We start from the raw sequence: 20648 nt of genomic DNA on the forward strand, positions 1-20648 counted from the left end.
AATCGGAGACAATTTCAGTTGTAAGAATTCATATTCAGGATTATTTTTTTTAATTGTGAAATTAAACACTTTAATAAGATTTGATTTGATTTTGTAGGGTGCCCAAAATATCTACACAAAGGAGGGGATCCTGGAGAAGTTTCTGACTACCCCAGTAACGACAGAGAACCCAGACAAAAGAAATATCCTCATATTCCACTGTGAATTCTCCTCAGAGAGAGGACCCAATCTGTAAGCCTATAATATCAACCCACAAAATAATCACTTAGTGCTCTTGGTTTATTGAAATGAAATAGCTTTACCAGCTTTTTTTTTTTTACTTAAAGTAAAAGACCCTACGTACATGTATTTCAGAACATCCAAATTTTATCAGTATCACACCCATAGGATTGAATTACAAGAAATAAATTTGATACTTAAGACTGTCACAATCATTCAGGTGTGTATATTGATTATTTCAGGAGTCGGTTTCTGAGGAAGTTTGACAGAGATTCAAACAAAGACTGCTACCCCCACCTGCACTACCCAGAGCTTTACATCCTAGAGGGGGGTTATAAGAACTTCTATGAAAACCAGAAGGTGAGTTTTTCTGCAGCGGTCTAGTTACTTACTGAAAGTACTGATGTGGAAATATGGCAAAAGATGTAGATCAAAGTAAATTATACTGAACATTACTTCTAAAAACATTGTACATAGGATATCATTTCACTTTGGAGAGATGTGCATTGCTATGTCTTTTTTTTTTTTTTTTTTTTTTTTTTTGGAAATGTTTTATTTATAGATTGTTGCATATTTTTCAGTCACTTTGTGAGCCTCAGTCATACAAACCAATGTTACACAAAGACCATTCTGATGATCTACGACATTTCCGACTCAAGTCCAAGTCCTGGGCCGGGGAGAAGACCAATCGACCAGGGTTCCGTCCACTCAAGATCTAAGCCATCCCATGATGCTCAGCTGCCATTGTTCTGTCTCCATTATTGACTGTTTTTTTTGTTTTTTATTTGTTTTTATTTTTTTATTGTCTATTTTAGCTGTTATCTGTTCTTTCTTACTATCGATCTAACTGTTATGTATACTTAAGACATTATACAGAAACAAAAAACAAAAAAGAAGAATGTCATTACTCTTATCAAGGATTAATGATTCCAAATTTTTATTATGTGTGTGATGATATCATTGGCAGCAATAAGTGCTTATTCCATCTTTTGTCAGATGTAACTGCCCCATTGTAAATAGGTATAATTACATCTGTACAGACCTGTACAAAAGTAAGGCTCTATACAGGGGTCAATAAATGTTGATACAAGATTTATGTGTAAATAAGACCCCAGCTTTGTTATCTTACACTGTATAGTCCTAATATCACTGTCATGACTTTTGAGTGCAGCTGTCCTGATTTTTGTGTGCCTGTGATTGTGCGGTGTGTATATTTATGTTTGTGTAAGTGAACTTTAACAGAGAATGTGGATTTGTATTTATTTTTCCTTAAAATGTGTGATTTATATTAAGAGTCTTCATATTTTTCTTTGTAATAAAGTTACCTTATGGAATTTTACTTTGGAACTACACAAATGATTACAACTGTAAAAAGGTCAGATTTTTTGATGAGGCAATACTCAGAAAAGAAGAGAGAATTGACGATAAGAAATTTTGTGTAAGAAATTAAATCACATGCTTTTGTATGGGAGAAAACAATGAAATGGTGTGAAACAGTGTTGTATGGATGGTTGGTAAATGTGAAGAATGACGTATACAAGTAACCTGTTTGATGTAGTGCTTAAAATCAGTGCCGATTATTTAAGGGTCATGATAATGATTGTACATATTGTGTACAGTGTACAGAATTTGATGTACAGAGAGCTATTTATTTACAGAGCCATATATATTTATCTTTAACCTTTGCTCTAAGCAATCAGTAATGAGTGGAATGGTAAGAAGGCAGAAGTAGAGAGAAATTGTTTCAGTTGTGCATCACAGGTTCGGGAAAAAAAGGTTTATACTGGACACATGATCTGTGGCAAGAAAGGTTTTACACGTGATATATGGCTAGGAAGTTTTACCCTTGATATATGGCTAGGAAGTGTTGATTTTTGTTGTATTATGTGTGGCTGGCTATGGGCTTCTATTTAAAAGGTTTTTGAAATTGTTGGTCATTGAATACAAGATGATTTTAAAAAAAGTTTTTAACAGAGAAAAACAATGAACAGGTCTTTGAACTTAGATTTATTTTTGTATAATTGGAAGTCCTTGGTAAGTATGGATGATTAACCATGGTTTAGTTGGGATTCTGATGTTAAATGGCTATTGTTAATGTGCTGTGTATCTGTTGTGTATATTTTCTTCTGAATTCTCCTAAATTATTGGTATTTATTCATCTGTGTGCATAGTTTTTAGTTAAATATAGCCTAAAATGTAGTATCGTAGTGGATTTTTAGATTAGTTTAGGTGTGTTTTATCTCTGGTGGTCTTTAAGCTGATGTCTGAAGTAGATATTGTTTTCATATGTGTTTAGCTTGGAGGACTGTAAGCATTTTACATGAAGGGTTTTTTGTAAGAAAGACTGCTTTTAGTAGTTTAAGTGGCATTGTGGTTTTAAGAATTTTAGGAAAGAGATTGATTTTAAAAGTTAAGGTGGTGCTGTGGTGTTTGTAGGGATTTGTGGTGGTGCCATTGTAGACAGATTCTCATTAAGAATGTGGCTCTGTTCTGACTTGTGATTGACTTGTGATGAAGGTGGTGTAATACACACATAAAAGTAGGTCTCACAGAGATTAGACACCACAGAATCTATTTCTATTTTAACACAGAGTTTTATCAGAGATGAGTTTATAGGCAATTAGTGTGTGGCTGGACATTTCTCGAGCTTCAAGGTCCATGAGAGAGAGAGAATATACCATATTAAGTGTGTATTGTTGTATTTTAATGCCAATACATCATATCTAGCTCATATTATAGTAATATCTGACTAACAGATTATCTGTAATAAAACTTTTATCACTCATTGTTCTTGTTCTATTATGTTGTGGAACCAGTAATTGTAGAAAGTTAAAGAGGGTTTTATCAAACATGGTCTCTTGTTTGATTCCATGTTTTTACTTAAACTTAATTGGAAATTTAAATATTAAAAATTTATAAATGAAGAATAAATTTATTTTTCCTGTTAGCTTTTTTTCAAGTGCAACAAGTGGCCTATAGGACCACATATGTTAAACTAGCAATTGCATATACCGGTATATTTCCCAATGAAGGCTAAAATTGAATCGTGTCTCTGTCTGCTAGACTACCCAATTACTAGAGAAGAAATCTCCTCGTCTGTTAATGATTTGAAGAACAGTGAGGCCCCGGGCTTCGATAATATTCTAAATGAGCATATAAGAACAACCTTACCAAACCTTTTACCAATTTATGAAAATCTTTTTAATCTTATTTTCGAAACTGGTATTGTACCAGAAAATTGGTTAATTGGTATTCTGAAACCAATCTACAAAAATAAGGGTGACCCAACCCATCCTGAGAATTATCGCCCGAATACCCTTTTAAGCTGTCTGGGTAAACTTTTTACGAGAATCTTAAGTAATCGGCTAGAGAATTATGCAGAAGATGTCACACTCATTAAAGAAAGCCAGACTGGGTTCAGAAAAGGTTACTCTACTCTGGACAATATCCTATTATTACAATTCTTATCACAGACACTAATTAACAGCAGAAGAAAATTGTTTTGTGCATTTATAGATTTCAAACAAGCATTTGATACAGTATTGCGAGATGGTCTTTGGTGTAAACTTTTCAGAAGTGGGATTAACGGTAAATGTTTTACTTTTATTAGAAATATGTATAATGGTATCAAATCTAAAATACAGATGAATGGTGTGTCATCAGAATTTTTTAACTGTAATGTTGGTGTACGACAAGGGGAAAACTTATCGCCCTTCTTATTCTCATTGTATATTAATGACCTGGAAGATTTTTTGATAGAAAAGAATATTGTCGGTTTGTCGAGCATTAGCAAAGGTATAGAGGATGAGCTGTTTTTGTTTATGAAATTGTTTATCTTATTTTATGCCGACGATACTGTAATACTTGCGGAAATTGCTGACGATCTTCAAAGAGCATTAAATGAATTTTACGTATATTGTGAAAAATGGAAATTGTGTGTGAATATTAAGAAAACAAAGATACTTATTTTCTCAAAGGGTAGACAACCAAAAAATATTTTTACATATAACGGCAGTGTCATAGAAGTAGTCAAAGATTTTAATTATTTGGGGATTGTATTTTCTCGTACAGGCTCATTATGTAAAGCAAGAAAACACCTATGTGAACAAGCACAAAAGGCAATGTATAGTGTGATACGTAAAATTAGACAATTTAATCTACCCTTCGAATGTCAATTGGATCTGTTTGATAAAGTAGTTTTACCAGTATTGTTATATGGCTGTGAAATATGGGGTTATGAAAATATTGATATTATTGAACGAGTACATTTACGTTTTCTGAAACATATATTGAATTTAAAAAGTACCACTCCAAGTAATATGATTTATGGAGAAACTGGACGGTTTCCATTATATATAAATATTTACCCAAGAATGGTAAAATATTGGGCAAAACTTGTGTATGGGAAAGAAAACAAATTGTGCAGAATTGTATATATGTATTTACGTAAACAATATGATAAAGGAGAAATGATAAACTCCTGGATTTCATTTGTACAAAATATTTTTGACAGATGTGGTTTATCAAATATATGGTATGAGCAATATTTCTATAATGTAGAATGGATAACTGCTACAGTCAAACAAAGATTAAAAGATCAATATATTCAAAAGTGGAATAGTGAAGTTCAAGAATCTTCAAAAAGTTTAAATTATAGAATTTTTAAAACCAATTTTGAGTGCGAAAAATATTTAACACTGTTATCATGTAAATTTAGAAAAACTTTAGTTAAATTTAGAACCACAAACCACCACCTTCCAATTGAAACAGGTAGATGGAATGGTACTCAAAGAAGTGAAAGATTCTGTAGCTTATGTGATAGTAATCAGATAGGAGATGAATATCATTATATTTTAGAATGTAGTGCTTTAAACCAAGCGAGGAATTTTTTTTTGAACCCAAAATTTTGTTCTAAGCCAAACACTATGAAGTTTTGTGAAGTTATGTGCCAAAATGATGTTGATTCTTTGAAAAAATTATGTACATTTATTACTAAGATTAATAGTATGGTCTGTTCTCCCTAGCTAGCTTAATTAATCTCATATATGTATATATGTTTTATATGTTTATGTACCTCATGTAACCATTTACATGGTTTTTGAGTGAATAAATTGAACTGAATTGAATTGCAAGGCTGACCATCTAATTTCCAATGAAAAATAGAGAAAATGCCCCAATGAAATTTAAAAAAAAATAAACAAACATGAAAAAATTTCATTTTTTGAAGTTCGTGAAGGACTCTCATACATATATTTCTGGAAACATATTGGAACACAAAAATTCTGCACGTTTGGGAAGTTTATTTATACTAAATGAACTTTTCATGGAAGATTTTTCTCACATATTTTGAATTATTTTTTTTAATGAATATACTATATGATATATTGAAAATCATGGAAAGATTTATTATCCTTCAGTTAGGCTGAGATGTGTTTCTTAGTAACCACCGTTGTTACATCTTTACTTGTAATTCGAGGATTGTTCCAATGATGTCATATTGAGCCTGAAATTGTGGTTCATAGAATGAATTTTATATTGTTATGAATGAAATGAAGATTATTACTTACGTAAATGTAACCTTTACAAAATTATCTTCGATATCTGTTAATGTAAGATATGCTGCTATCTCTTAAGTAATGATAGAATACATCTATGAAACAGCATGCATACAATTGACCATTTCCACATATTGAAAAACAAATTTTCCACATAAGGTGGTCTTTGCTCCATATTTTCCAAATATGAGTGAAATGTAGATTTATCTGATAACTACAAACATGAGGGAAGGATCCACATTTATGATAAAATATCCTTATCAAATATCCTTAAATGCCCAGTTTTTCATGATCAAGGGTCATATCACAAACAAGATTTTAATATCGCCACAGAGTACTGTTGTGTTGCTCATGGGATAAATGTCAGTCTGACAGACCTTAGCTGATGGCATGGATTTTTAGGTCACCTGAGTCACTCAGATGAACTGTTGCAATCTGTTTCATCTGTCATTGTGATTCACCTTTTATTTAACATTTTCAACTTCTTCTCTGGCATGGTTGAACCAATTTTAACCAATTATAGGCAAAGGGGAACAAAAATTGTAAATTCCATGGTCTCTGTTTCCCTGAGGGTCTTGGGGATCTTGTCAAAACCATGAAATTAATGCAATCTTCAAAATATTCTTCTTAATTCTTATTAATTCCTGCACATCAAGCAGTCAAACTGTTGGCATGATTATAATAAGCAATGAACCCTTTACCAAAATTGTAAAATTCAGAGTGCCTAGGTTCTGGTTTACAGACTGAAGGCTGGGGCTAATTTGGTCATACTGAAAATGCATTACATCTGTTGTTGCTGGACATCTAGCATGATTATGATGAGAAACTGTACTCAATGTTTTACCGTAATTGTGAAATTTGTGGCCCTTGGGTCAGTGGTTAAGGCCCTAGGGCTCAGCTTAATTGGTCATATAATTAAAATTAATGTAATATCATTCTTTGAACATCTCCGCTCATAGACATTGAGCAAGCAAAGTATTTCCTTGATTATAATAAACCTTAGCCCTCTTCTAAAATGTGAAATTTATGGCCCCTAGGCCCATGGTTCAGGGCCTCTGAATAGTGCTAAGTTTGTCATATATTGAATGAAATTTTTGTCCATTTGCCCGTAGGAAGCAATTTCACTTTGAGGGGGCACAAGCATACATTTTCAATTTGGGGGCACTATTAACCACCAAAATTTCTTGTCTTGACAAGCAAAAAAAAAAAAAAAAAAAAAAAAAAAGGGTCATCAAACATTATTATTGAGGGGGCACAAGCATGTAGTATAGTAGTTACTAGTATGTTTTCTATAGTATTGTATAGGTCGGGAAAATTATTGGGGGGGGGGGGGCACGGCCCCCCGTGCCCTCCCCCCCCCCCGGTTCCTACGGCCATGCTTTACGTGTACATAAATTTGCGTATTCAAAATTTAGCGCAATCACTGGGTATGGAGTTGTTGGCGAAATCATGAATTAGCGCTATACATTCCGTGCCGTATACGTGTATTGTATTTATAAATGATTTCTTAGCGCATCGTTGTCTGCGCCAGAGCCGCTAAAATATGAAATCCGCTTTTTAAAGTACACATACAATAAATAGATTGAAAATAAATTAAACATTTTGAAAATCTTTTCGCACTGTTTGCATGATTATATTTAACTCACAGCCCTCTACCAGAATTACAAAATTCATGGCTGATAGGCTTAGGGTTCAAGTTGGTCATATACTGTAGATCGGCAAATAATCACGATGGTTTTGATTTCACTATGTTCGCGATTCATAATTTTTCCGCGAAATTAAACCCATAGTGATGCTATCATTATTTTTTAAAATTGTTTAAATGCTTATACGAAATTTAAATTAATTTCTTGCACTGTGAAATTAAAACCTTCGCGATTGGTACTTTTTGAGAAATCGTGACACCGTGGAATTAATACGACTTACAGTATTGAAGACTACCCTGATAATTACATCTTTGAAGATCTTTTTTATAACAAATGGACATCTTGCAGTTAAATTATTTATAATGAGCAGCTAGCCCTATACAAAAAATGTAAGATTTATAGGTTAAGAAAATGGTTAACATATTTTCTTAACCCCAGGATCCAAAATTTGAAGAAAAAAAAATCCAGATATTTTGTAAATATGATTTAGTATTGCCCTGCTACTGCAGTATATATTTAGTGAGCAAATAAATATCTGTGTAATATCCTTGTTTGAAGCTTATTTTCTCTCCAGTAGGTCCCATTGGCTCATACCACAGGAATCTGAAGTTTTTATTGGGGAAAAAAAATTCCACCCTCTACTAAAAAGTAGCGGGTGGAGTATTTTTTCCTGATATTTTTTTTTTTCACAGTAAAAACTTCAGACTCCTGTGCTAATTCTAAACCCGTGGAGTGCTTGTGTGTAGAGGGTGAGCACCGACCTTGAACCAAGTTTCTAAGTCAGACATCAGGGTCAAAGCAGATCTCTGTGTAAAATTCTTGTGAGCATATTTCCTTTCCTCTTGACACCATTTGGCTCATAGTTCACTCAAAAAGTGACCATGGTTAAAGGTGTTATTCAAAGGTCAAGGTCAAAGCAGAAATCTGTAAAATCTTTGTTTTGAGTTTATTTTCTCTTCCCTTTGTCTAATCTGGATCATACTTCAACCAAAGAGCGTCCATAAGTAAAGTGTGAACAGTGACCAGGAACTAATTTTCTCAGTCAAATGTCAAGGTCAGTGCAAACCTCTGTGTAAAATGGTCAGATTTTAAGATCAAAACAGACCTTTGTGTGAAATACTTGTCTGCAGTACTACATATTTTCTGATCTTGGACAAGTATAGCTCATACCTTCCCCAAAAAAGTGCTCTTAGGTAAAGGGTATGCAGTGTTGGTTAATTTTTTTTTTTAATAAATTCCTTGTTTAGGTATACATGTATATTCTCTTTCTAATTCCACTCGCATTTCACCAATACTGTGCCTTTGATAAAAAGAAATCTTAAGTGAATGACTATTTGCAAAAATTGATAAATATTTATTGTCTCTTTTTACACATAATCACACATTTTCGCACACTTCAAGTTATTTCTCTACAGTGTGCTATAACCACTTTTTAAAATAATTTTACGTAAACCGGGAAATCCTTTGAACATCGTTGATGTCATGATAAAGATTTTACGTAATCATTTGCATCAATCTTACGATTAAGAAATGTATAAAAAAAATAATGTATTGCTGGTTACGCAAAAAACATGGAAGGGTAAAATAAAATCTATATTCAAATCGACGGACACTTCTGTTGAAGGCTTGTTTTTAGACAAAAAATCAGCATGCATTACCAGGGGTTTTGAAAAGATATCAAATGATGAAAATTCTTGTATAATTCAAAGAAAAATTTACAAAAGTTACTAAACATATATTTTAAATATTTTGTTTATCCAAATTTGCTCTAGAAGAAGTGCACAACAGCATATGTAGACAATAAAATGTAGCACATATTTCCTTTAAGTATAGTGAAACTCTTCAACTCCAGGGAAAAAGACAATAAAGTTCAAACTATGTTGCGTATGTCCTTAAGTAACACTGTAAAGCAACTTAAATGTTATTTTTCTGATTAAGGCTCGACATTGGCAACAGTTTGTTATTGTTTTGGTACATACCTCAGTATTTTTACTAATTTATACTCCATATTTACCTGATGATTTATTTTATTTATCACATAAAGGAACATTTGACATTTACATATTATTACAGTGATATTTAACACATGCCAGTAAAAACTAATAGATTGTGTAACAGAATTTAAACAATAAATAGAGGATTGTGCTTCGCACTCGTGAAAATATAAAAGAAATCCTGTCCCACTCGTGAAATAAATTCCATATCCAACTACAAAACATTGAATTTTCAGGCTGTGATGTCATAGCTGAGCAGTTGTGAGATTGAAAACATTGTAACATGGATTTTAGCAACTTATTTGGGAAGAAATTGGCAGTTTTAGTCTCTATCAAGACGGTTTAGTTACTATCTTTATCTTAGTATGACAGGCCAGAAATTATTTTTTACTTACTTTGATATCCTTTCACAGTGTGAGAGAATATCACTTTTATTCAATAAATAAATCTCAGTATTTCACTGTTGAAAATGTAATAAAATGCGTTCTTTGGTTGTATGGGAATAAATGCTGCAAAATAAACACATAACCCATGTGGGCGGGTTATGTAAATTTTGTCTGCATAGCTGCAACATAAATTCCCATACTAACAAAGAAAGACATTTTATATAGTTTATATTTATCAATTATGTCTGTATAAATAATCATAAAGAGTAGGATTAAGTATGTTAAATTAAACAGTAAAATGCTTTCTTTGATTGTTAGTATGGGAATTAATGTGGCAGCTGTTGCAGAAAAAATACATAACCCGCGTAAACGGGTTATGTAATTTTTTCTGCAATGGCTGCGACGTTAATTCCCATACTAACAACCGAAGAAAGACATTTTATTGTTTATATTTATATCTGTATAAATAATCATTTAAAGTAGGATTAAAAAGATTAATTATTGTATTATTGATATGTACGTCATAGTAGGTTTCATTTGATGGAACAGCCACTGATCAAGAAATCTGTACAGATGATATGCCTAGTGTTGTTCATGAACGGATAAACGGCAATGGTTTTCTATTGAAATAAAGGAGAAAATATTCAGTGGATGTAAATATTGTATTATTGATACGTACGTCATTGTATGTTTCATTGATGGAAGAGCCACTGCTCAATTAATCTATACATGTGGCTTGCTTAGCGGTGTTAAAGTATTGATAGACGACCGTGGATTTCTTATAAAAAATAAGAGATAATATTCAGTGGATGTAAATATACTGGTTTAAATAAAAAGTTTCTAATGTAGGTGAAAGTACCTTTCCAATGTGCTATGGCTCATTTTCATTCAAATTATTTGATCCGCTCATAGACATGCAGAGTACTTGACCATATGTCTGTACGTGAACGCAAGTGGATCAAGTGAGTTGGATTTACTTAGATTATTTTCCCACTGCTACTGAGTAAATATCAACAAAAAAGTAGTAATTTTTATTCTTTTATTGTGCTTTACAGCATAATACAGTGTAGTCTATTATTACTAGAGTATATCAGGGTGAAATTCTATGTTTTGATTGACTTGCACTGCATGAAAAAAAAAACAAATATTTGAAAAGGTAGATTAATATGACACAAATATTGATAAAATATGAATAATATTACTTTGTAACACTGTGTCTTGCCAAAGAACATCAATACCAGAAGAAGAAATGCCACCTCTTCCTTCTTCACAATGTAATGATAAAATGAAAAAAGCTGCTTATTAGTACTATACTAAGAAATGAAAGCAAAACAAAAATGTGTGGGTAAAAACATGAGTTGCGACAAATCACGACCATGGTCACATCTGTAGAGAGGTAGAACTGTTTGGCTATCACTGAAAATTAGCTCTCAATGCACAGCTTTCTATCAGATCAAAAGAAATAGGTGAGGGGAAAAAATTCTGAAATATCAAGGCACTTGTAAAATTCCACATTACATGGGGCATGGGCATTTCAAATTCTTTGTAGAGCAGAACAAATGTTAAAATAAAACACATACATAAACTGGGTCAAAAATACGTTTAAAAATGCTGCTCAAGAATGTCTCTGTTTTTATATTCAATACTCAAATATTTTAATTTATTGTATGTGAGCGAATTACCAAAAATTTAGAGAAAAAATTGCAAACATTGGAATTCACATCCCCCTTTCTAATGAAGATTACAATAAACAAATGGAATCAGAATAAAATTCAACAAACATTTGTTGCATACTGCAATATCCTTATTGTGCGTAGGTTCAATGGCATAACTGCAGATCATCTTACTATCTTCATGGAAATACTTTGCATTACATAAAGCCATTATTTTCCAAGCTACAATATAAATTTGAAGGGGAAAAAAATTCATACATTTTGGCTCAAATGCCCTGGATTCAAAATCTGCTTATATATATATAATGTTTCTCCATTTTGATTTCTCCGCAGAAAGAAATAAATAGGTGCCTAGATACGCTAGTTAAGCATGTTGCTCAGCTTTCACAATTAAATGAAATATAGCTGGGTGTATATGTTCTCAATGTGTAACTCTTATAATAAAAGTTTTTCATTCTATAAGGATACAATTTAAGCAATACCAAGACAATACAGCCTGGATGAACATTTTTGGAATTATTGCTTAATAATCAAATGGTTTCATTGTACCAAATTAATACTCAAATCCTATGGTTTACAAAGTTCAAAATTCATCTGCAGTCGAGACAAATATTGAAAGTATATTTCTAAATGGATATCATTTTGATTGCTCTTCTATTCTAACACTGGTTCCATTACAACGAGGTGGATCTTACACAATATAACTGTTGTTTCCTCTTTTTTCAACTAACTCCCTTATAAACATCTCTTAATGCAAGACTGCACACATTAAACAAAATGTTGAAAACAAAACAAGGACAAAATTCCTACAATATATATTATCTGAACAAAGGCCAATTCAATTTTGTGACAAAAGTAAATCTTGTCAATAAATCTGCATTGCTCTAAACAAAAGAAATACATATAAACATTTTAATACTGAATTTGCTCTAAATTGAATTGGCCTAAAATGTAATAAATACTTTTTTAGATCTAATAATAAATTTATTACAAGTAACAAATATTAACAAGGTCTTAAATTCTAGTTTCCTTGGATAATAAAAGAAAACTTTGCATTAAAATCTGTATATAATTTTAGAACAAGAGGATAACACTATCCATTGTTATACATGTACAGTTATGTGTACAAAATCACTACTAACAAACACGGACACGTAAACAAAACCCCAACCCCAACAAAACAAATACCTGCATGCTTGAGCCTTCACTGCTTTTACACAAAGGCACTACTTTTAATATTGAGTTCAAGTTACTGCTGATTGTCAAAAAAGAAATAAAAAAAACCTCTTCTAATTTCTTTTTTTAAACATTGTTTTTGGTTTCTTAATTGAATATTTTTGTTATTCATGTAGACATTGCTGGGATCTGTCTGTCTACAGGCCTACAAAAATATTACTGTACATACACAAGCTTTGTCATTTACCATTTTACTGATCAAAACTTACATAAACAATAAATATACACAATTAATCAAGATGTTAGGCTATGGATACTGGCTTCATAAAATATTTATGATGTGAAAAAAAACATCCCTGAAACAACCACATCAGTTCATTATGCAAGGAAAAAAAACCTTTCACCTCAACAAAAAACAGGGATATACTTGTTATAGTGGATAAAAACAAAAAGCATTGTATAGCTGTATGCTCAAGTATTAAGTGAAATTATATATTTTTATATATATATCTATATAACAAAGCATCTATTACTAATAATAAAAAAAAGAGAAACATTCAATAATAACAAATAATATATATGCACCAAATCCTATTTTTCTGTTTTCTTACATCTGCTTCAGTTTTTAAGAAATAAAAACCAGTTTGACCAAATAATAAATAAGAAACACTTTTGTGCTGTCACTTTGATTCCTTAGTCAGACTGGCTGGCTATTTCTGTGGCATCAGCTCTGCAAATTGGGCATGTTCTGTTTGTCTGGAATAAAATTTTGTTGAAGTGAATAAACTATGAAAGCTTTAAATAGTGCCTTCATCTTTAAAAAAATAATTAATTTCCATCAACTTTGATGTTTGAGAGCAACTGTATATGAAGATTCTGTTTTGTGCTCCACTTCTTAACATTTTTTATGAGCAATTAAATCTATTGTTGTTAAAATCATCAAAATGACAAACCAAGTTGTATGTACATTTAACCTGCACTGAAGTTAAAGAAAACCTTTTCTCCAGTCCTGACAATATTTACCTTCAGCCACTTGTCGACACACTTGGCATGGAATTCATGACTGCATGGCAGGACCCGTAATAATTGTCTATTTTCAAAATCGCACATGCACACCACACAGGAGGTCTGGTCCATGTCTGAGTGATGATTTTCCTTGTTAAATCTGTAGGCCGGAAGCTGTTCAATCTCATGTTTGGTCAGACCCTTTGGTTTGGCCTCCCCTAATCTCTCAGCCAAGTTTAGCAATGCCTGAAATCACATGGACCAATAAATACGTATCATTCAGCAATACAAAGACATTTTTAAAAATCTGAATGAATAAACTTTTAAATTGCTTCTTAATTGTCCTTGAAGATAGCCACAGCTCTGGTAAGTTTTCTTACAGACACAATCTATTTTATAGTGTTATAATAGATTTAATGGACACAATCTGTTTTATAGTGTTATAATAGATTTAATGGACACAATCTGTTTAATAGTGTTATAATAGATTTAATGGACACAATATGTTTAATAGTGTTATAATTATAGATTATCTGTCTTATCTCCCCTACCTCGTAATTTTCAACTTCTGTTGCATCTTCATGGAAGTCTCTGCCATAAGGCATCGGAGGATTACCCAACATGGCCCTACAATAAATATATCTGGTTTACATTGGAGGATTACCCAACATGGTCCTACAATAAATATATCTGGTTTACATTGGAGGATTACCCAACATGGCCCTATAATAAATATATCTGGTTTACACCAATCAATTCAAATATATAACCCCTTAATATTCTCTTAAATATGTGTGCTAAATCAATCACACAAGAAATCAAAAAGCAATTACTTGTACCTTATATTTTTTAAAGCCATTATGGAGTAAATGAAAAATAAGTTTACAAAGTTTTAATATAGAAAGTAACTTTTACAAAACAAATTGTTTTCGCAGTTAATGTTCTAACTTACAGGAAGTGTAACAGGAATCCTGGGTAAGGAGGAGGAGGAAGGGGAAGTGAACGGAGACGTCCATTTCTTCCACTTGTACGTTGACGAGCAAAGTGACGCTGAAATGGACCCTGAAAAAGTCAGTCATAACAATTCACTCACAATTGAAATACAACAGAGTAATGTCTTTTTAATATTTAAATGCATATTAATGTCCCATAATCATAATCATATCGGAAAATCTCAAATCTTCAATTCTGAATGATGTATGTGGTTTGTTCTATTGTTGGTATGAGATGTATCATGTCTATTTGTAGGGCTCTTACATAAATATCATGAGGTGTAGGGTGTACATGTGGCTCCTGCAACATGACTGGGGCAGAGGCGGTAAAAGGAGTGGCACCATGAGGGTGTAATGTCCCTGGGTGTAGGGGAAACCGGGATCGCTGATCTAGGAGACCAGAAACTTCTTCCTCAGAGTGCTAAAAATTACAACCATCAATCAAATATTTATTGATCTTATAAAAAGACAGAAAAAATCTAAAATCATTTAAGATTTGTTTTCATTCTTGAGCTTAAAAATGCATGAATGCAGAAAAAGATTTACCCCTCGAGCACTTGGATTAAAGTGAGTGGGTGGAGCTAGATGCTGTGGAGGTATATGATTGGCGGCAGGGTGATGATGAAACAGAGGCGGGATGGAGCCTGGATGAAATGGAATCTGTGGCAGGCTACATGTGGGGATGTGCTGCATATTACAGGACGGCAGTGGCACACCACAACCTGGGATTGACCATGTGGGCGCCGTGCTACAGACTGGGTGGTGGGCCCCAGTGCACACTGGGAGATGAGGCCCTGTGCACACTGGGATTGCATATGGTGTCATAGATACCGGTGTGCTCACAGGAACCTGAAATAAATATGGTTGTAGTTATCAAAATAAAAAAAAAAGAACTTCTTTCTATATTATATAACAGTATATTGTTATTCATTTATGTGTCTTTGTGATTGCTAACATTCAGATTTTTACCCAATCAAAAGTCAGAGATAACCTGAGAATCACAATACAACTGTAAACAAACAACTGGTTGATATTAGCCAATAGAGATTATGGCAGACTATGAATCTATAAGCACGTAACAAGAAAACATGGAATGTTGATTAGAGATTCAAGCTTCAAACTTCTTCCATTAAAGACTATCAGTCTCTTATTTCTGCATTCACATTCCTGTTATGTATGAGTAAAATTGCATGAAATGATGTATATGTCACAGGATTTTTCCTTTGTTTATAAAAAAATACCTAGAATGTTATCACTTATCCTTTCCTACCTGTAACAAAGTTCTATAATCCTTAACTTATACCAAAGAAAAAGGCCTAGGGCTAAAGATTCAAAATGGCTAACATACAAGAAACAAAGGAACAAAATGATGTCTGTAAAATGGTAATGTTCTTGGCATCTTTCACCCAAATGAATCTCTCCCTATTAGAAGCAGAAACGAAAAAGTTTAATCTTGTCTAAATTTCCACACACAGAATCTCCATGTCACTAACAAATGATCAAATATCCTAAATGTCAACAAATTCAAATGTGGTTTCTGTAAATTATAACCGACTTCTTTCTTATATGGCAGATTACTGAATCTTATCATCTTTACAAAACAGGAAGTGGCTGCTTAAGGATTTTATTCCATATTTAATTTCCTTATGGACTCCATAACTTCCTTGTGATTCCAGCTCTATCATACTGACTTTCCCTAACTCTCTGAACAACACCTGCCATTTAGGACTTATCATGAAAAATGGTAATACATACAGTTATTCAGAATGAATGAGGAAAGTTTATAAGCTTTACGAGTCCTTTTTACTCAGTAGTAAATTCCTACCTGTTCCATGTCAAACATGACCTGCTGTGGGGCCCCGTGGATGTGAGGGTGGAGAGAGGCTGGGTGAATCTGTCGGGGATTCATCAGGTGTGGCGGTTGGAAGGCCCGGGTCTCTGGAGCAATCTCATTCTGTGGACCACTATTTCTGTCCCTGGTTCGCCTGCGTGTGCCCGGGCTAAAACAGGAATAAAAAAATATATATATAAAAATCACAATAAATTTCAAAATCCAGTTTTAGCCTTGGACTAGAATATTTCTTTTATTTACATGCACTTTTTAGAGTGCTGGTTTCATGAGTGCTCATAGATTAATAGAATTTTAAATTATCCAGTGTAACTAACGAGCAAAAGATTTTTCATTTTCTTTTGAAGAATGACACCCTGCTTTCTTGACATCAATTTTATTTCCTTGAAATATCCCTGACAAAATTCTCTTTAATTTATGCTGTGCCTTTTTTCCCCTACTTCTATGAAACTAAGTTAAAGTGCAGCTGCAGGAGTTAGCATCCTCTTGATGAAAAAATGGCCTTCGTTTAAAACCCCCAGCTGTTTAATATTCAACACCTGTACATTCCTCTCCGAGCCAAGCAAAGATGTTCATGGGACTCAAATCAAAAGTAAACAGAGAGGCCCACTACAGCTATACACAGCTTTCTAGATCACAATGGCTCCACGCAGCCCCTGCATTATCACAAGTCAAACACACTCTCCAGGGCAGGAAGATTTCCTGTCACAAATGTTCACAGGTGGAACATACATATTTATACACTTCATACATATTCATGGAAAGAGATACCAATTGGATTACTGAAAATATTTTGATGGAAAATGAAAACCTAAAAATCTAATCAATGAAACTGACCATAAAATTATGCATTTTTGCTTAACAAAATGCTGTTTATTACAGAAAATAGCCTATAAAAAATCTTATTTCTTCTAAACAAACACAGCCACCGAACAAAGCCACATTAAAACTACAACAAAAACTGAAATAAGATAGAGACAAAAATTGATTGCCTCATAATGTGCTTTATAATGTTGGTACCATGCTGCAACTGATATTTTAATTGGATGAAAGAAGAAATCTAATCACCATCCTGGTTGGTCAATAATTCGTGCACTGTGCTGCTGTATCATGACGATCATGGCATTCCTCACAATGTCAGAAAATCTATGAAGTAGCTGCCGCGGAGCTAGGTTTATGCTGAACACAACGCTCTGTACCCTGAACAAAGAGGTCAGGGTTGGTGAGAGCAAGTGGTATGCAGTGAGCGAATTCAAAATCTGAATCAAAAGCTGGAAATGGCCAGCATGGCTTATACTGGTCCCCACCATAAACCCCTGCACCATGCTGGTTGTCACAGAAACACATGGCTCCTGGATGATATCTGCAATAGTGTTGAGCATGTGTCTAAGGTTTTCTTGATCAGGATGCCATACTGTAGTTACAAATATCCACATCATGACCTCCTGGTAAAACTGGTGTAAGAGCTGTTGGAAGAGTGTGGCCAGAGGTCCAGGGTTAGTGTCTACCTGACTACGAATCCTTCCTCCCTCGGTCGCATTATCAACATTCCTACGATGTTCTTCACTTTGACCAGAGTTTCTGGTACTGAGATTTGCTAAATTAAAGGATGATCCACTCCCATTGTTTTCTCTGTTGTGACTAAGGTTGAACTGTGGGTCCCTTTCTCCCGCTGTGATATGACCGTCTCTTTCACTTCTGCAATGTACTGCTCCATTTTGTCTAGTGTTGATCTCTTGGCCTCTATCTTGTCTACTATGTAATACTGGACTTTGTCTGGTATGGACCAGTCTGTTTCTTTCCCTTCTATTGTGCACTTCCTGTCTCTTCCTATTGTTGACCTGTCTGTCTCTTTCATGTCTACTGTATACCTGTCTAACTTGACCAGTTTCTACTGTACTATGGCCTGTTGAGAGAGAAGATGTTTGCCCTTTCATATCTGTCTTTTTCTGTGTTTGGTCTGACTTTCTGTCTTCATATTCTTTGTCAATGTTACTGGAATGTGGTATACTGTTTGAATGACTGGAATATGTTTCACTGTACGAATGAGTATTTCTTGCACCAGCTGCTTGATTAAAAGAGTGACTGTCTGTACTACTTTGCTGACTCTGGTCCCTTACATTATTATCTCTTTTCTTTCCTCTTTCCCCCCTTCCTTGTCTGCAATATTGATCCTGTGTTCCCAGATCTGCTGTCTGCTTGGGTACATAATGTCTTCTGTTTTCAGGTCTGTTGTACCTCCCTCCACCTCTCATTAAGTGACCACTGTTCTCCCTACTTCTTAATTCACTTGGTTTTTCCCTCACTCCATATCTAAAGTGGTGTTTATTTTCATTGCCCTCCAAGTCTCCATACTGCTCACTACTGATTTCATTCCATTCATTATAGAGACCATCCATCTGTTGTGGTACTTGCCTCCTCCCATCAAAATCTTCCTCAAATCTGGAACTTCTCTGATGATTTCTTGACCTTGACATCATCCTGCTTGTGTCAGAGTGAGTTTGGTATGACCTTGAAACTGGAACTGTATGCTGCTCAGTACTAGATATTCCTTCATCATCTTGATATATCTGTCTAAGAAATTTTGAAACATATATGCCTCTGGGAGGAACATTGTACATCTGGTTTTCAAACTGTATTCTAGCTGTTACACTCCCCACCAGTACAGGTTCAGATACTTCTGAGTAAATAACAGTAGGTGTCATGGAATGTAGAGAAGCATTATGGGTATCATCAGCATGTCCATTCTGACCTGTAGTAGTTGGAGGTCTATACTGAGTATTGTCAGCTATCTCACCCCTTTCTGTGGTATGTGATTCAGACAAGGGACTAACACTTTCAGTCTGTCTATCAGTAGAAACTCTATGAAGGCTATCAATCTCTCCACCTCCTGACTGGCCACCAGACAACATACCAGCCCTTGGAGCAGTAGACTGTATAATACAATGAACCACGGCATGGACTACACATCTAAATGCAAAATCATAAAGTTCTGGTTCACTGACTGCCATCACTTCATTCTCTTCATCTGTCTGCATTTGAAATTTCAACTTGGTATGAGATTTCCTTTAATAGCTGCTGGTTTGTTTGCTTCCCAGTTATCCCTTTGACAAATCTGTTAGCAACAATAACATGGAAACATAGCAACACTTCTTTGAGCTCCAAACTATGTCACAGACCTGTGTATATTTCTTCTATGATGTCATAATGATAATGATGTCATAATTGCCAATTGTGATGTCATGGTGCACAAGCATTATGCATTGGACACAGAATTGGTAAAGTTAAAAAAAAAACAAAATCTTTTCCAATAATTATGATAATAAAAAATATTTTTAATAGAACTGACAACAATAAGTGCAACTTATCAGTTTAATGGTTCTTCTTTTGACATACTAATAAAAAAAATTATGTAGCTCCTCTCAAGAAGCAATATATTACTGAATTTACATTGAGCATCAAAAAGGAGACATGAATTTTTCATCAGAAATCTCTCTACTCAGAATGAATGAAACAGCCAGTATATTTAGCAAATATTTTTAAACCAGCTTGAAACTTGAACTAACACAACTCTGATAAAAATTGTAATTCAGTGGTCTGGTTCTGTGTAACTCAAAACAGATGGCACCATTTTTCAAAAGGTTGGCGGAAATGTTAATAATTCAAACTCGGCACAAAATGGAACTTATTTAACTTGGGACTCCATTTCCTGCTAAACTATCACTGACAATTATACATTCACATATTAATAAAGCATTTTCTGACAATGTTGTTAAGGTATTCAATTTTAAGAATTCAATTGTCATCATGGAAAAATAACCACAAGATTCACCTCCTTCTAAATATTCAGTAACATGAAATGACGGTCTTTCATGTGGTGATGATTTATCAATATTTCTAGCACTGATTATTAAGTGGAATGATTAAACAGACTGTTTTTTTTAAGTCATTGACATTCAGAGCACAGAGCAGAAATAACCAGTACACTGAACATGTATAACAAAATGGACACATTTTACTCACTCATTCTTAAAATAGGGCATCATATAACTACATAAATTGGAAAAAAAAAAAAAGAAATAAAACCAAAAATGAAGAAAAACAAACCCTCACAATTCTTTTGTCTATAGCATACATGTATGTTAAGAACAAT

At 33.7% G+C, this 20648-nt stretch overlaps 2 protein-coding genes across 6 annotated transcripts in view; one reads left to right on the forward strand and one right to left on the reverse strand.

Annotated features, from left to right (window-relative positions):
* LOC133192581 (M-phase inducer phosphatase-like) overlaps positions 1 to 3005 on the forward strand; it is a 30163-nt gene extending 27158 nt beyond the window's left edge. The window contains exons 15-17 of the mRNA XM_061328576.1: positions 98 to 231; positions 462 to 579; positions 801 to 3005. Of these exons, the coding sequence (XP_061184560.1) occupies positions 98 to 231; positions 462 to 579; positions 801 to 938 (390 nt within the window). The 3' untranslated portion in view covers positions 939 to 3005. The remainder of the gene's footprint in view (positions 1 to 97; positions 232 to 461; positions 580 to 800) is intronic.
* A 7820-nt stretch (positions 3006 to 10825) lies between these two features.
* LOC133192699 (RING finger protein 44-like) overlaps positions 10826 to 20648 on the reverse strand; it is a 30228-nt gene continuing 20405 nt past the window's right edge. For 3 of the 5 annotated variants that reach the window (XM_061328713.1, XM_061328728.1, XM_061328720.1), the window contains 7 exons: positions 16472 to 16646; positions 15193 to 15495; positions 14912 to 15067; positions 14607 to 14716; positions 14206 to 14281; positions 13673 to 13900; positions 10826 to 13405 (listed from right to left, as the gene is read on the reverse strand). In XM_061328713.1, coding sequence (XP_061184697.1) covers positions 13343 to 13405; positions 13673 to 13900; positions 14206 to 14281; positions 14607 to 14716; positions 14912 to 15067; positions 15193 to 15495; positions 16472 to 16646 — 1111 coding nt within the window. In that variant the 3' untranslated portion in view covers positions 10826 to 13342. Of the gene's footprint in view, positions 13406 to 13672; positions 13901 to 14205; positions 14282 to 14334; positions 14378 to 14606; positions 14717 to 14911; positions 15068 to 15192; positions 15496 to 16471; positions 16647 to 17563; positions 19528 to 20648 lie in introns of those variants that run through there. The other 2 variants (XM_061328697.1, XM_061328706.1) reach the window with 2 other exon arrangements.

The sequence above is a fragment of the Saccostrea echinata genome, unplaced genomic scaffold, assembly GCF_033153115.1.
Source record: "Saccostrea echinata isolate AGI-Se365-2 ecotype Australia unplaced genomic scaffold, CSIRO_AGI_Sech_v1 ptg000001l, whole genome shotgun sequence".
Classification (NCBI taxonomy): Eukaryota; Metazoa; Mollusca; class Bivalvia; order Ostreida; family Ostreidae; genus Saccostrea; species Saccostrea echinata.